The following is an 18,319-nucleotide window of genomic DNA, read 5'->3' as shown; positions in this document are numbered from 1 at the left end:
TAATCTGGCTGGCCCCTTTAATCTGGCTGGCCCCTTTAATCTGGCTGGCCCCTTTAATCTTGCTGGCCCCTTTAATCTTGCCGCCCCTTTAATCTGGCTGCCCCTTTAATCACACATGGCCCCTTTAATCTTGCTGGCCCCTTTATCCAAATCTTCCACGTTTGTTCCTCTCCCCTGATAACTCTACAATATAATGTTGTGCTCGTAAAAGTTGACTTGAGTGGTTTTGAATTCATCGTTATAATTTTGAGGAGACGATTATCGATTATGGAAAGTTCAATAATAGCCTGATATAGTAGCATCACATCACACACGTATTCTACATGATCTACGTACAAAACGACAAACTACATTACGAATATATGCAGAGTGCACCCATAACTCCACCCATAACTCCACCCATAACTCCACCCTTCTCCTGACAAGGCTCACAGCTGTTCTCTTTTTTTTAACATGATAGCAAGTAGTTGAGGCAAGCTATAATTACATCAAAAGGAGATGATGATTCCTAGGGTGCCATTTTGGACACAGACCCTGTATAATTGCAAGGCTCTGAGAGAGCCACTAAGACCGGAGGGCATTCCCATGTTATTTTTATTTATTTAACCTTTATTTACTTGGCAAGTCAGTTAAGAACAAATTCTTATTTAAAATGACGTTCTACCAAAAGGCAGAAGGCCTCCTGCGGGACGGGGGCTGGGATTAAAAAGTAAATAAATAAATAAAATATAAATATAGGACAAAACACACATCACGACAAAAGACCTAAGACAACAACATAGCAAGGCAGCAACATATGACAACAACATGGTAGCAACACAACATGACAACAACATGGTAGCAACACAACATGACAACAACATGGTAGCAACACAACATGACAACAACTAGCAACACAACATGACAACAACATGGAGCAACACAACATAACAACAACATGGTAGCAACACCACATAACAACAACATGGAAGCAACACCACATAACAACAACATGGTAGCAACACAACATGGGAGCAGCAAAACATGGTACAAACATTATTGGGCACAGACAACAGCACAAAGGCAAGAAGGTTGAGACAACAATACATCACGCGAAGCAGCCACAACTGTCAGTAAGAGTGTCCAGATTGAGGTCTTGAATGAAGAGATGGAGATAAAACTGTCCATTTTGAGTGTTTTTTGCAGGTCGTTCCAGTCGCTAGCTGCAGCGAACTGAAAGAGGGAGCGACCCAGGGATGTGTGTGCTTTGGGAACAGCTGTTGTGTCCCAATAACTCTTATTTCTCCTGAAGTTGTACACTGTTTCACTTCCATTTACTGATTCTCGAAAGGTATAAGAAATTCCCAGTAGTCCATGCCTCCACAACCCAATGTTTTTAGGTTTGTAGGAAGTAGTGAACGAGTGCACACTTCAGGAGAAAGGAGGGATTGGACGTAACCACTGATTACACACACAGACATACAGTGAGGGAAAAAAGTATTTGATCCCTGCTGATTTTGTTCGTTTGCCCACTGACAATGAAAGATCAGTCGTGTATTTTAATGGTAGGTTTATTTGAACAGTGAGAGACAGAATTTCAACAAAAAAATCCAGAAAAACGCATGTCAAAAATGTTATACATTGATTTGCATTTTAATGAGGGAAATAAGTATTTGACCCCTCTGCAAAACATGACTTAGTACTTGGTGGCAAAACCCTTGTTGGCAATCACAGAGGTCAGATGTTTCTTGTAGTTGGCCACCAGGTTTGCACACATCTCAGGAGGGATTTTTTCCCACTCCTCTTTGCAGATCTTCTTCAAGTCATTAAGGTTCAAGGCTGACGTTTGGCAACTCGAACCTTCAGCTCCCTCCACAGATTTTCTATGGGATTAAGTCTGGAGACTGGCTAGGCCACTCCAGGACCTTAAAGTGCTTTTTCTTGAGCCACTCCTTTGTTGCCTTGGCCATGTGTTTTGGGTCATTGTCATGCTGGAATACCCATCCACGACCCATTTTCAATACCCTGGCTGAGGAAGGAGGTTTTCACCCAAGATTTGACGGTACATGGCCCCGTCCATCGTCCCTTTGATGCGGTGAAGTTGTCCTGTGCCCTTAGCAGAAAAACACCCCCAAAGCATAATGTTTCCACCTCCATGTTTGACGGTGGGGATGTTTCTTGGGGTCATAGGCAGCATTCCTCCTCCTCCAAACACGGCAAGTTGAGTTGATGCCAAAGAACTCCATTTTGTCTCATCTGACCACAACACGTTCACCCAGTTGTCCTCTGAATCATTCAGATGTTCATTGGCAAACTTCAGACGGGCATGTATATGTGCTTTCTTGAGCAGGGACCTTGCGGGCGCTGCAGGATTTCAGTCCTTCACGGCGTAGTGTGTTACCAATTGTTTTCTTGGTGACTATGGTCCCAGCTGCCTTGAGATCATTGACAAGATCCTCCTGTGTATTCTGGGCTGATTCCTCACCATTCTCATGATCATTCAACTCCACGAGGTGAGATCTTGCATGGAGCCCCAGGCCAAGGGAGTTTGACAGTTCTTTTGTGTTTCTTCCATTTGCGAATAATCGCACCAACTGTTGTCACCTTCTCACCAAGCTGCTTGCAATGGTCTTGTAGCCCATTCAGCCTTGTGTATGATCTACATCTTGTCCCTGACATCCTTGGAGAGCTCTTGGTCTGGCATGGTGGAGAGTTTGAATCTGATGATTGATTGCTTCTGTGCGACAGTGTCTTTTATACAGGTAAGAAACTGAGATTAGGCACTCCCTTAAGAGTGTGCTCCTAATCTCAGCTCGTTACCTTATGAAAGACACCTGGAGCCAGAAATCTTTCTGATTGAGAGGGTCAAATACTTATTTCCCTCGTTAAAATGCAAATCAATTTATAACATTTTTGACATGCGTTTTTTCTGGATATTTTTGTTGTTATTCTGTCTCTCACTGTCAAATAACCTACCATTAAAATTATGAGCTGATCATTCTTGTCAGTGGGCAAACGTACAAAATCAGCAGGGGATCAAATACTTTTTCCCTCACTGTAGGTAGCATCCAAATGGCACCCCTATTCCTCTTATAGTGCACTACTGTTAGTAGAATAGACAGTAATGCAGGTAATAAACCAATACACCCATACAGTAGCCTTATATCAAGGCTAGAACTGTGAACAAAGAACCTTTAGTTTGTGTTTTAGTTTCTACTGCCCTCTACTGGACCGGGCTAACTTCTCTTCAACAGTCTCTCTCTCCCAATGAGGATGAATTACACAACACTGATGATTTTGACATTGCAGCTGACTGAAATCGACTGATCTATAAATCTCGCTTCATACACAACTGCTCATTATTGTTTACCCACAAATGCATCACAGCTTTTTCGAACACAGCAAATGATTGGTTAATTTGTGCAGGGCGATGCTAAGCAGATGGTCTGAAACGCAGCCATTATCTCAAACCATTGACGTTCACCTTGTGACCAGTCTCACCTGTGACCAGTCTCACCTGTGAACCAGTCTCCCCTGTGACCAGTCTCCCCTGTCGACCAAGTCTCACCTGTGACCAGTCTCCCCTGTGACCAATCTCCCTGGTACCAGTCTCCACCTGCTGACCAGTCTCACCTGTGACCAGTCTCACCTGTGACCAGTCTCCCCTGTGACCAGTCTCACTTGTGACAGTCTCACCTGGACCAGTCTCCTGTGACCAGTCCCACCTGTGACCATCTCCCCTGTGACAGTCCCCCTGTACCGTCTCCCAGAGGACCACAGAGGACCACAGAGGACCTTCCTTCCCAGCTGTCCGTAACTGCTTCCTCCCCAGTGAAGACCCGCCCACTCTCTGGGAAAAAAAGTGCACTCCAATTTAGTCAGATCCTTATAAGATTATAACATGGTAATAAGATGGTACTAAGACATTATAAGATGGTTACTAAGACATTATAAGATGGTACTAAGACATTACTAATGGTACTAAGACATTATAAGATGTAATAAGACATTATAACATGGTAATAAGACATTAACATGTTAATAAGAGGTTAAGAACTTATAAGATTATAACATTATAAGTTGTACTAATACATTCTATAACATGGTACTAAGACATTATAAGATGGTACTAAGACATTATAAGATGTACTAAACATTTATAAGATGGTAATAAGACAAATTATAACATGGTAATAAACATTTAACATGGTAATAAGATGTCGTAAGACATTATAAGATGGTTACTAAGACATTATAAGGAATATTTACTAAAGGAAAACATAAAAATTACAGAAGAAAGGGTTTACTCGAAGACATGATAATAAGAGGTACTAAGACATTATAAAGATGGTACTAAGACATTTATAAGATGGTACTAAGAACATTATAAGATGGTACTAAGATGTTAATAAAGACATATAAGATGAGTACTAAACACATATGTCAGAGTCAAGGCCCGCGGGCCACATCCGGCACCGCGAGAAGGTTTTACGGCCCTGGCGATGATCTTGATTATATTAGAACCGGCGCCGCAGACCGCCGAGCAAGCCGGCAGCCCGCAGATCTTTTACACGCACCAATACTACATTTCCCACCAATGCAACGGTGACGCACCGAGCAGTAGGCTGCTTCATTTCAATATTTATTGGCCACAGCCATCGTCAGCATCACAGTAAAATTAACTTTCAGATTACCATCAAAAATGGCAAAACGGAAGGTGACACTGAGAACCGGGGGTTCAAACAAGGTGGGAGTCGGAGTATATGTTCACGGAGGTAGCTGGAAAACCTCTGTGTGTCTTCTGTGGAGGAAAGTGTGGCCGGTACTGAAAGAGTATAATCTGAGACGACATTATGAACAAACAAACACGCGGACAAAAACAAGAATATGGACATGGAACAAAGCTACAAAAAGCAGAGGAATTAAAACGAGGCCTCAAATCTCGACAGGCTCTGTTTCAAAAAGCCAAATCACAAGGCCAGGCTGCTGTCAAGGCCAGTTTTATTTTGGCAGAAGAGATCGCTAAATCAGCCCGGCCATTTACGGAGGGGATTTCATCAAAAACTGCATGAATTAAAGTTTGTGACGAAGTTGCCCAGAAAAAAGCAACTCTTTTAAAATGTGAGTCTAGCAGAAAACACCATTGCCGACGAGAGTAGACCAGTTGTCCATCAATCTAAAAGAGCAGCTTGTGAAAAAGGGAAAAGATTCATTGCACTATTCCTTGGCTGTGGATGAGAGCACCGACATTTCTGACATTGCCAGTTGTCAATTTTCATCCGGCGGAGTGGACTCCAGCCTAAGCGTGACAGAGGAGTTTTTGGCTTTACGTCCTATGCATTGCACAAACTACGGGGCATGAATTTGTATGAAGAGGTGTCAAGATGTGTAAATGAGATGGATAGATAGACTATATGCGTCATTTAAAATTTTTTCAATGAACATTCGAACAGTCCGGCCCTCGGCTTGTAGCTAAATTTTTTATTTGGCCCTCCGTCCATTTGACCTTTGACACCCCCTGTACTAAGAACATTATAAGATGGTACTAAGACTTATAAGATGGGTACTAAGAGGTAATAAAGGACATTATAAGATGGTAATAAGACAAAGATTAAGATGTACTAAACAATATAAGAGTAATAAGACATATATAAGATTGGTAATAAGACATTATAAGATGGTAATAAGACAATATAACATGGTAATAAGACAATATAAGATGGTAAAAGACATAAGATGGTACTAAGACAATATAAGATGGTACTAAGACATTATCAGATGGTACTAAGAATGTGTAATAAGACATTATAAAATGTAGTAAGACATTATAAGATGGTACTAAGACATTATAACATGGTAATAAGATGGTACTAAGACATTATAAGATGGTAATAAGACAATATAAGATGGTTAATAAGACAATATAAGATGGTAATAAGGACATTATAAGATGGTACTAAGATGTTAATAAGACATTATAAGATGGTACTAAGACATTATAAGATGGTGATAAGACATTATAAGATTTTACTAAGACATTATAAGATGGTACTAAAGATGGTAATAAGACCAATATAAGAGTGGTTAATAAGACTATTACAAGTGGTAATAAGACAATATAAGATGGTACTAAGACATAAGATGTGGTAATAGGACAATATAACATGTGACAAGAAAATTATAAAACTTATAAAGAATGGTAATAGACAATAAGATGGTACTAGACATATATAGAATGGTACTAAGACATTATTAATAAGATGTTACATAAGATGGTATAAGACATTATAGATGGTACTAAGACATTATTAAAGATGGTACTAAACATCTATAAGATGGTAATAATGGTACTAACATTATAACATGGTAATAAGACAATATAAGATGGTAATAAGACAATATAAGATGGTAATACGACATAAGATGGTACTAAGACAATATAAGATGGTAATAAGACAATATAAGATGGTACTAAGACATAAGATGGTACTAAGACAATATAAGATGGCCTGAATGCCAAGCGTCACCTTTGGAGGAAACCTGGCACTATCCCTACGGTGAAGCATGGTGGAGGCAGCATCATGCTGTGGGGATGTTTTTCAGCGTCAGGGACTGAGAGACTAGTCAGGATCGAGGGAAAGATGAACGGAGTACAGAGATCCTTGATGAAAACCTGCTCTAACTCTATTTCTATTGACCCCCAGTATATAGCCTTGTTATTGTTATTTTATTGTGTTACTTTTAATTATTTTTTACTTTAGTTTATTTGGTAAATATTTTCTTAACTCTTTCTTGAACTGCATGGGTTGGTTAAGAGTTTGTAATTAAGCATTTCACGGTAAGGTCTACACTTGTTGTATTCGGCGCATGTGATAAATAAAGTTTGATTCGATTTGAATGACGGGGCTTTGGGCCTGGTCTCAGAGAAACAGTATATCCTTCGTGTCATTAAAGAAAAAAATCCTTGTCCAGTTCGATGTGAGTAATCGCTGTTCTGATGTCCAGAAGTTATTTTCGATCATAAGAGACGGTAGCAGCAACATTACGTACAAAATAAGTTACGAACAACGCAAAAACACACAAACAGCCGCCATCCCCTCCGGCGCCATTAAATTAATGCTATAGAACTGATATAACGTCAACAAACTATTTAGCAGAAGCTGTTATCCAGAGCCACTTATTTAGCAGACTCTCTTATCCAGAGCCACTTATTTAGCAGACTCTCTTATCCAGAGCCACTTACAGTAGTGAGTCATTTAGCAGACTCTCTTATCCAGAGCCACTTACAGTAGTGAGTCATTTAGCNTTACAGTAGTGAGTCATTTAGCAGACTCTCTTATCCAGAGCCACTAACAGTAGTGAGTCATTTAGCAGACGCTCTTATCCAGAGCCACTAACAGTAGTGAGTCATTTAGCAGACTCTCTTATCCAGAGACACTAACAGCAGTGAGTCATTTAGCAGACTCTCTTATCCAGAGCCACTAACAGTAGTGAATCATTTAGCAGACTCTCTTATCCAGAACAACTTACAGTAGTAGTGAGTGCATACATTTTCATAGGTGTTCGTCGTACTGGCTCCCTGTGGGAATTGAACCCACAACCCTGGCCTTGCAAGTGCCATGCTCTACCAACTGAGAAATGGACGTTATGAAACTCCCTCGCGTGCATCTGTTATAGGGAAAAAGTCCTCAATGAAACGGACATTAAATGTGGAGAATGATACACTTGCCATCAAGTAGCCTATTTAAATGAATATGCCATTGCAGGCTACCATTTGATAGAATAATTACTTCGAAATGACGATATCACTGGAGTTGTTGAAAATAATTTTGTGCCACTTGTGTAGCCTACCTGGACGTGACAAACTGATTGAATAAATAGCCTATAAAATTAAGTTTATTGTTGTTGTAGCCTTGTGTTATTATGCATTTATTAGTGTCCATGTTTAGTTAATTACATTGGAAGTTATCAATTGCGATCATGGTCACAGCTCTATCGCGAATGTATCATTCTCCACATTTAATGTCTGTTTCATCGTGGATTTTTCACTGAACAGGTAGCCTATGTTTGGTAATGCTGATTATTCAATACAAGAGCAAGGAAATGTTGATAAGAATGTCTTTACTTCCGTATCATTGTAGCGTGCGTTCATCTCCGTTCAGTGCGTAGTAAATAATGCCTAACTTGACTCACTCCAACTATAGAGAATCACACTCGGCTACACATAACAGCAGCGTCATCTATTGGCTTGGCGACTTCTCTAACAGGCTACACAAGTGACGCAAATTGATTCGCAATGACCCCCAGTGATATAATTTCAACATATTTATTGTATCAAATGGTTGGCTAAGGCTACAGCAGCTTACAATGACCTCGAAAAGAATAGCCCGTTTTTTACTTTGTGGCTTTGGTAACTAGTGGAAAACGTTGTGCGTGCGTATCTGCCCTCTCATTGGCTAGAAAAGCCCCACCTGACCTTCTTCCTGCCGACAGCCTTCCTTTAAAAAAAAGTTTTTATTCCTTGTTAAACGGCCACTAGTATCTGGTCAATATAATGGATAATCTATGTTGTAAAGAAGGAGAAATAGCCATAATTTTGTAATACAAACAAACCTCGCTTATAAAGCAAGAGCATATATCAATATAGAGAAAATCCAATGACCTTTGGCAAATAGCCACATGAACAGAAATGAAAACTACCGTTCAGAAGTAGCTCATAATTTACAGAATATAATTGCATAAAAGTTTACATTAACAACGGCAGGGGGTGCACCGTTCCTGGAAGTACTGCAATACCAGGTCGATGCGTGGAGTGGACGGAGCAAGCCCCTATTCCATCTCCCTATTCCAAAAATCAATTTAATATATGATATTAAAGATATCAGATATTAAACTGATTAGAACAGATTTTTTTTCTTTTGGAAAAGTTTTATTAACACATTTCCTTTAAAAACAGCTCATATATTCTTCACATCATTTCATACACATAAAAACGGCAATAAAGCATAAAACGCAGCATTTGAAAGTTACATTTAAATTTGTTAAAAAGTACATGTTAAAACCAATGAAAACAACCATGAATAAAAGTACTTTTCTTGTAAAAACATCAAATCTGTAAAAGCCATTTAAAATGTGTACTAATGATCTAACAAAGGTAAAACGTTTTTTAAGACACGAAAAACATGTTAAAAAGTCACTTTGTTAAAAGGCTGTCTTCGGTCCTTTGTACAGGAGCGGGGTGAGTCCTTATCAAACTCGCCTCGTCCTGCTCCTCTGAATCAACTACCGTCCCGTCCTTCGGGGCCCAGAGGAGATCCCTCCCCTAGGCGCCGCAGCGCTGTCAGGCCGTGGCCGCCGGGACCTAGGGTGTTGTGGGGGACCCTTCGTATGGGGTCGAGGCCCCCTTCCTTCCGRACCACCCCAGGGCTMCCGTGGCTGCCATGGCCACTGACTGGGGGGTGGTCTCTACTCGTTTCGCTACCAGCAGGTTACGGGAGGACCGCAGTGCTTCCTTCAAACACGTGAGGGTGGGCCAGAACTTGGTGAAGGCCTTCGATGGAATAGGCCTCCGGCCCACCCCATACAGCACGAGCTGAGGTGTTAGGTCCTCCCCTGCTGGCAGACACGGGGTGATCAGGGGGCCTGCTTCCTTCCACGGGTCCCTGGCAGCTCTGCACTCTCAGAGCAAGTGCCTCACCGACCCTACTTGGCCGCAGCCTGGTCGGGGGCACGCGGGTGTCCTCGCAATGCCCCATTTATTTTTTAAAAATTTTGTGGGGGGGGAAAATATTTTTTATTTTCATTTCACATTCAAATACAATTACAAAATCAGTGCATTACGTTGTACATAACATGTATTCCTAAAAACAGTATCAAAAAGTAGTTTAACAATATAAACATAGCAAAACTCCTCAACAAAGTGCTGTTCTGCAGAACCTGACCAGTATTATTACATTCAAGTTTAACATGTCTCTAACAATCTCCAAAAAACAATACAAAGAATTCTATAAATACAAACATATACATATACCAAAGTGAACTCTGAATAAACCTCAGTGTATATCAAATATGTACAAAGGCTTAGCCTACATTTCAATTGGCTCCAAAAACGTTTACAGTGAAGGGTAAATCCCTTTCCATTTCTGTTTTACTGATACAATGCCCCACTTATCTATTTCGAATTGTATTCTTTTCCAAATGTCCTGTTTTATAAATTCAACTAATCCCGTCGGTGACCACTTGAGGGTGTCATTGACCGCACCACATCTGGCCTCCCAAAGTTTGGTCTTGATAAGGGGTCACCAGAGTCACTAATGCTAATAATTGCACCCTTTCCACATTTTTTAGTTCAAGTTTGGCTACCCCTTCATAATCAATGTTTGTTTTTTTTAAATCTCAAAAAATTATTTAATTTTTCTCCAAACTAATTTGGCAAAAGAACATTCCCATAAAACATGGGGAATTGTTTCAATTGCGAAACAATTGTCCCTGGGACAAAATTTATTCAGGGTCAAATTATGATCATATAATGTTGAACGGACCGGAAGACGTCTGTGTAAAACAAGCCAATTAAAATCTTTGAGTCTGTTGTCTAAACCTTTTAATTGTGTCCGTAGCCAGGTGGAAGGCGATATTGGTAATCTGTCTCAAGGACGACAATTTTCTATTAATTTCGCGTATAGCAATCTGTGGTTGATTACGTTTTCTTTTACTTTGCAGACAGGGGTTTTCTTTGCCCATTCCACTATTTTCTTAAAATGTAATGGGACAATTTCAGCTTTTGGCTTACTATTATCCCACTCCACCATGAACCTTAACGGTACTGACAGCCAGAATTTGATTAAAATGTGACATTTGTGTACAGAAGACGACAAAAGACAACAAACGTTTGAATAAAACAAAGCATCTAGCTTGAGAGGAATATGAGGGAAATCCCTTCCACCAGCCTCTATAGGCTGGTACATCCGATCTCTACGGATGTACTCATATCCCCCCCAAAAGAAATTAAACAGTGCCCGTATGAAAGTTTTTCTGAGAGACACCGGCATGGGAAACACATAGGCAAGGTGAATGAAGGCAGAATGTCCGCCTTCAGCACTAACACCTTCCCACTAAAAGATAGTCGCCTCACTTTCCACAGTCCCAATCTTTTATTAAGCGATAATAGTTTTTCTTTCCAATTAAACATGTCATCTTTAATTTCATTTCCGAAAGATATGCCGAGCACTACCATTGGTCCTGTGCACACCCCCTCGCACATCGAACCTCCCATATGCTCCAAACCAAATATACCTCTAAACACTTCCAACAGATGACATCCAATTAAATCCCCAAAAATTATGTAAAACTCTTTAGAGAGCCCATCSACTCCTGGTACTTTGTTATCTTTCATGCTCTTCAGTGCCATATAAATTTKATCTAATTTCAATTCCCCTTCTAATTGGTCTTTAATATCGAAAGGTATCTGCACATCCACGCATTTAAAAAAAATTGTCCCCTTCTCATAATCAATTGTTTGTTTTTMAAATAGCTGAGAAAAGTGATGTGTAGCAACACCAAGCATGCCATCTCCATCCTCAACCATCTCCCCATCTTGGTCCAATAAAGCAGAAAAAGTCCTCCTCTTTCCCCGTGATTTAATTTGTTTGAAAAAATATGCAGAGCACTTCTCATCATTTCCCCATTTATCTTGCTGACTTTTAAAAATGAAGTCTCGAGCTTTCTTTTCAAAAAAGGCATGCTGCTTTTTCTGCAGGATACACAATTTGTCTTTATCTAATCCACCATCATTCAAATTACCTTGGGTGTGTAGATCTTTTAGTTCATTCTGCAATTTATAAAATTCTTTGTGGGTATTACGTACTTTGTCTTTGCAAAAATTCTGAATYAAAATCTTGATTCTTAATTTTGTGCTCTCCCACCACTCTATGACAGTAGAATAAAACGGTTTCATAGTTACACAGCCCTGGAAAAAAMACCTAAATCTTGTCTCAAAAGTTTTGTCATGTAAAATGCCGTTATTAATTTTCCAATACCCTTTTCCAAATTCAATTGTTTTTAATTCTACTGTCACAGACAGGCAGCTGTGGTCTGAATAGAATACCGGAGTGACACGCGCAGAGGACACACCGAGTCCACGCGGAACAAACAGATAATCTATTCGGCTCCTCGCGCCCCTGCTGTTTTCCCAAGTGAAACCTGTATCATCCGCGTGCTCCACTCTATAAGTATCAACCAAATTATATTTACCTATTAGATTACCTCGGTCATATGATACAGTAAAATCTCCCCCCATAAACACCTGTCTGTTTGTCATAAAAATAGCGTCTAGGTCGTTAAGCATTTCCCTCCTTTCCTTGGGTGTCGATGGTGCATACACGTTAATAAATCTAAAACATTTACCCCTCCAATCGATATCTACTATTAAAACACTCCCGTGTACTGCCGAAAAACGTCCTACTATTTTTTAAATCCCTATTCCCACATAGCACACCAACCCCGGTAGAATGCACCCCGCCGACACTCCACCTCGACTCTCCCTGAACCCATTCCCGCGTAAACCTCTCCACGTCATTTTGATCTTTCAAATGTACTTCTTGTAAAAAAAACACACAGAGAAGCAAATGGAGGACAAATGGGAAAAAAAGGTCGCCCTTTTAACTMGGTTCCRAAGCCCTCTAACATTTATGCTAGCTAGGTTAAAAATAGACGACATGGGTTTTTAAGGAGGGAAACGGACGACTATCTAAAATATGACATTTTTCCACTCACTTTAAATACAGTTCCTCGTTAGGAGGCCTATCCGGGAACCGGTGGTCCCCAGCGGGAGGACTGTCCACAAAGATCGGGGTCGGGAAAACCCTGCCCTCCTCCTCCTGCTCCCCCTCCATCTGTGTGGGTGCTGGGACACCGCTGGGTGCCAGACCGCTGCTGTCGATGGAGCTGCCTGACAGGGAAAGCAGAGTCCCCTCTGCGCTGCCCGGGTTTCCCTCGCTTTTCTCCTCAGACCTCCCGCTTTCAAAACAACTGAAACGATTCGCGCCCAGAGTGGACTTCTCCGTCGCCTCCATGCGGATGAGTGAGGAAACAGGGCTCATCTGCTTCCTTTTRACCGAGCACTTCCTCCTCTCTCTCACCGTTGTCCAGCTCTCCGGAGCCGAGGGCGCGGTGGGCTCTCCCTTCTCCTCCTCCTCCATTTGGTTGTTCCAACTCCTGTCGGTCTCTCCGCTCTCCTCGTGGGATGATGATGGCGTCTCACTCCCGCTCTCCTCAGACTCTCGCAGTTCTCTCTCCATCACCAGCTCGTCCACCACCTCCTCAATAGTGCGTAGTTCCAAGCCTTCTCCCTCATCTGGTCTTTTCCCGCTCTCCGCTCTTTTCCCGCTCACCGCTCTGGCGTAAGAGGGGGCTGCCTTCGGGCAGTGACGGAACAGGTGGTCCTCAGAGTTYCACAGACTGCAGCGCTTGGGCACGGTGCAATCCCTCATTATATGGCCCAGAGTCCCGCAGTTTCTGCACCTTGTCTGGGTGCAGGCATCGGCGAGGTGCCCGTAGGTGCTACACTTCCTGCAGAAACGAGGCTGWCCAGCATACATAAGGTAGCCCCTGTCTGCACCGATGGAAAAAGACGCYGGAGGATGTCGGTAGCCATCATGGCCGCTCTCGTCCTCCTTTAGCAGCACACGAAACTGCCTCTTCCCTGTCCAGATGCCAAGGGCGTCCTTAATGTCTCTCACTCCTGGCAAGATGGTCACGTACTGGCTGAGGTAGCACACTAATGTTTCTTCTGTGACCCATGGGTTGAACATGTGCACCGTTAACACCCTCATATTGAGCCTGCACCGGGACTCCACTTGAAAGGCACTGAGGGCACTTMATCTTAGCCAAAAGGCCGAGAAGCGATACCGTAATGCTTTCAGGAGGAAGGAGGCATTCTCGGACAGGTCAAATTCGGTAACTGTTACACCAAAATATGCTCTGTTTGCTTTTCACCAAATAGCAAAGCTAATGATTTAAAAAAACATTGCTGGCGTAGATTGGGAGTTGATCAACATCGGAGATAAGAACTTTTGACGGTAACAAACGACCAAATTGGTAGGTTTCAAACACACGTGGTCATCCTCCCGCAAATCGGAAATTAGAGAAAGCGTTGTAATAAATAACATCTGAATAAGAGCTACATTGGAAGAATAACCTATCAAATAAGTTAGGTAAATAACAAGTACACATTCTGTGAAATTTGAAGATAATTGTATTGCCAGAAATTATTACCTTACATAAAAWTATACGTGGTAGCACTGCTGCCACAATTTAACTGGAGTACCCTGTAATGGCCACKTGGTGGCACCAGAGATCCATTGAGTTTCTTACGGTGTGAAGTCTGGGGGGTTGGATGTGTCAGGAACGTGGTCGCAACACCTGGGCTTGTATCGTTTATTTCTAGGTTAAATACATTCACTGGTATGAACCATTACGAAAGTAAAGATGACGAAGCACAGTAATCCCTGCAATTAGATTTTGGCCTATCAGGCTTTCTAGCTCAGCAAAACCATGGAAAAATTGAATTTAAATTATAATCACACATTTTAGTCAGTAGCCTATGCCTATTGAAATAACATGTCGATCTCGCAAATAGGCAATTTATAACCGGTTGTAGTCTTAACATCTGGGACATAATAACAGCACAATTGCCAGAAAATAGCCAATGTTTCTTGCACGGAGATTTCGAGATCCTCTGTCCAACTTTCCTCATTCAAACTCTCCTGTTGTATTTATCTATAGTTATGCACACGTGCAAAGGGGATTTATTTACAATTATAATCTGGATGGTTTAAACTCTGAATGCTGATTGGTTGAAAGCTGTGGTATATCAGACCATGTACCACAGGTATGACTAAATATTACTTTTTACTGTTCTAATTACATTGGTAACCAGTTTATAATAGCAATAAGGCACCTCAGGGGTTTGTGGTATATGGCCAATATACCATGGCTAAGGGCTGTGTTCTAAGAACAGTCCTTAGCCGTGGTATATTGGCCATATACCACACCTCCTAGGGCCTTATTGTTAAATGATAGCAGTCTAAACAAGTTAAATCGACACCCATTGATGGAAAATTATATGGCAAGTTTAATAAGGGCAAATMATCTTTTCTCTTGCGACATATTCTTAAACTGACAATAATTATTATTTTGATTGAAAAATCTAATTTTGCTTCCTAGCCTACGTCTTTACAAATTACGTCGATATTCCTTCTTAATTCGCTCGATAACGTTATGAAAAAATCAAATCAAATGTATTTATGTAGCCCTTCTTACATCAGTTGATATCTCAAAGTGCTGTACAGAAACCCAGCCTAAAACCCCAAACAGCAAGCAATGCAGGTATAGAAGCACGCGRCTTGTGACCGTAGCGTACGTGTAGGTATGTAGTTTCTGATTTTTGCAATGTTATGCAGATGGAAAAAAGCTGTCCTTGAAACAATCTTGATATTTTCGTCAAAAGAGAGATCAGGGTCCAGAGTAACGCCGAGGTCCTTTACAGTTTTATTTGAGACGACTGTACAACCATCAAGATTAATTGTCAGATTCAACAGAAGATCTCTTTGTTTCTTGGGACCTAGAACAAGCATCTCTGTTTTGTCTGAGTTTAAAAGTAGAACGTTTGCAGCCATCCACTTCCTTATGTCTGAAACACAGGCTTCCAGCGAGGGCAATTTTGGGGCTTCACCATGTTTCATTGAAATGTACAGCTGTGTGTCGTCGCATAGCAGTGAAAGTTAACATTATGTTTTCGAATGACATCCCCAAGAGGTAAACTAATATAGTGAAAACAATAGTGGTCCTAAAACGGAACCTTGAGGAACACCGACATTTACAGTTGATTTGTCAGAGGACAAACCATTCACAGAGACAAACTGATATCTTTCCGACAGATAAGATCTAAACCTTGCCAGAACTTGTCCGTGTAGACCAATTTGGGTTTCCAATCTCTCCAAAAGAATGTGGTGATCGATGGTATCAAAAGCAGCACTAAGGTCTAGGAGCACGAGGACAGATGCAGAGCCTCYGTCTGACGCCATTAAAAGGTCATTTACCACCTTCACAAGTGCAGTCTCAGTGCTATGATGGGGTCTAAAAAACCCCAGACTGAAGCGTTTCGTATACATTGTTTGTCTTCAGGAAGGCAGTGAGTTGCTGTGCAACAGATTTTTCAATTTTWTTTGAGAGGAATGGGAGATTCGATATAGGCCGATAGTTTTTTCTATTTTCTGGATCAAGGTTTGGCTTTTTCAAGAGAGGCTTTATTACTGCCACTTTTAGTGAGTTTGGTACACATCCGGTGGCTAGAGAGCCGTTTATTATGTTCAACATAGGAGGGCCAAGCACAGGAAGCAGCCCTTTCCGTAGTTTAGTTGGAATAGGGTCCAGTATGCAGCTTGAAGGTTCAGAGACCATGACTATTTTCATCATTGTGTCAAGAGATATAATACTGAAACACTTGAGTGTCTCCCTTGATCCTAGGTCCTGGCAGAGTTCTGCAGACTCAGGATAACCTCTACCACTTCTCTCTCCCGGATCCGGGATCCTCCTCATCAAAAAAGCTGACTAGCATAGCCTAGCCTAACGGGACAGGGATATCATATAATATAATTTTCATGAAATCACAAGTCCAATACAGCAAATGAAAGATAAACATCTTGTGAATCCAGCCATCGTTTTCCCGATTTTTAAAATGTTTTACAGCGAAAACACTATGTATTTCTATTAGCTAACCACAATAGCCAAACACACAACCGCATATTTTCACCATGTTTCCACCGCATAGGTAGCTTTCACAAAACCGACAAAATAGAGATAAAATTAAAAACTGTCCTTCCAAGCTAGTCGGAAGACTAAAAAAGTGTTTATTGGATAAATGTGGTGACTATTCTCTTGCTGGGCTAGTTTTCGGGCTGGTTTTCGGGCTAGTTTTCAGGCCTTGTGGGCGGGTTTTGAGAGGTCATTGGTCTAGATATTTTAGCTAGACCTGGCAACCCTGCCATTATGCCATATCCCCTTCATTTCACAATGCAAAGACATATTCTCTTCAGGAAACATTTATTGTTAAAATGTCAAAGAAATACATTACCCATACATAAGAGACACACGCACATTTTTATTTCACAACTTTTTTCAGTTTACATTTATTTACAGTAGAAAAATAATGATATTTAAAGTTTTCATGAGTATATGTACTACAGTTACATTTTAAAATATTTTTTATGATTTAGAAGTGGATAACGAGAAAGCTAAATATTTTTGKCAATTTAYAAGTGAATAWTGAGAAAACTAAATATTTTTTTATGAATTAGAAGTGGATAACGAGAAAGCTAAATATTTGTTTATGATTTAGAAATGGATAATGTGAACCATTTAGTTCAAAAATCATCCTTGAATACATTCACACTTTTTAATAATAATATTATAACTTACAGCATTTAAATTCATCCCAGCAACAACCTTATACACAACAAATGGAGGAATATATTGMACACCATAGTGTACGTTATTAGTAWGGTCTTTGGATCCATTGAATGAGGAAGATAAGGGAAGTCATAGGCTGGGAGTAATACAGAGGTGGATCACGAGCAGAGTATTTATTTACACAAGAGACGTCACAATAGTGAGGTGTGCTTAAGGGATATGGCTTGGGGGAGGCCCAGATTTCTTCTGTCGGAGCTGTCTTGCCAGTTACCGTCTCCTATGTCATTGTTTGGTGTGAAAATGACCGTGGAAGTTGGCAAGACAGCACCGACAGATCTGACTGATGGATAATAATTGGATAGGAGAACAAGGTCGTCACATACACTCAGATGATGGCGTCGAGGTCATCAGAGACCTAGGCCTTGTGTCCCAAATGGCACCCTATTCCCTAAACAGTGCACTACTGGCACCCTATTCCCTAAACAGTGCACTACTAGACCAGGGCCCACATGTAGGCAACAGGGTGTCATTTAGAAGGCAGTATGTGACTCATAGTGCTTTAGGTTGTCACTCAGACTCCCAGGTGTTTGTTAAGCCGGCTGAGGGCGTCGCCCACGATGTCCAGTTCGTGTCTCAGCTCCTCCACCACGCTGTTAATGCTGGGAGTGTCCTTCAGAACGTCCACACTCTGGGTGTAGGGGTTGTATCGCACTGTGAACGGACGCTTGATCGTCTTGGCAAACTCCCTGGAGGATGGGGAAGAATGAGTTATTATGCATATCTAGAAGAGACTATCTAGAAGAGACTATCTAGAAGAGACTATCTAGAAGAGTATCTAGAAGAGAGTATCTAGAAGAGTATCTAGAAGAGACTA

General features: G+C 41.1%; 1 protein-coding gene and 1 pseudogene across 1 annotated transcript in view; both read right to left on the bottom strand.

The window, feature by feature from the left end:
* Positions 1 to 8,741: 8,741 nt before the first annotated feature.
* On the bottom strand, positions 8,742 to 8,910 carry LOC112073038 (U2 spliceosomal RNA; annotated as a pseudogene).
* Positions 8,911 to 17,212: 8,302 nt separating this feature from the next.
* The window catches only part of LOC112073037 (tryptophan 5-hydroxylase), a 13,815-nt gene continuing 12,708 nt past the window's right edge, over positions 17,213 to 18,319 (bottom strand). Inside the window, exon 9 of the mRNA XM_024140410.2 lies at positions 17,213 to 18,191. Coding sequence (XP_023996178.1) covers positions 18,017 to 18,191 — 175 coding nt within the window. The 3' untranslated portion in view covers positions 17,213 to 18,016. The remainder of the gene's footprint in view (positions 18,192 to 18,319) is intronic.

The sequence above is a fragment of the Salvelinus sp. IW2-2015 genome, unplaced genomic scaffold (genome assembly GCF_002910315.2).
Source record: "Salvelinus sp. IW2-2015 unplaced genomic scaffold, ASM291031v2 Un_scaffold2129, whole genome shotgun sequence".
In the NCBI taxonomy this organism is placed as follows: domain Eukaryota; kingdom Metazoa; phylum Chordata; class Actinopteri; order Salmoniformes; family Salmonidae; genus Salvelinus; species Salvelinus sp. IW2-2015.
This window is presented reverse-complemented; position numbering and strand designations above follow the sequence as displayed.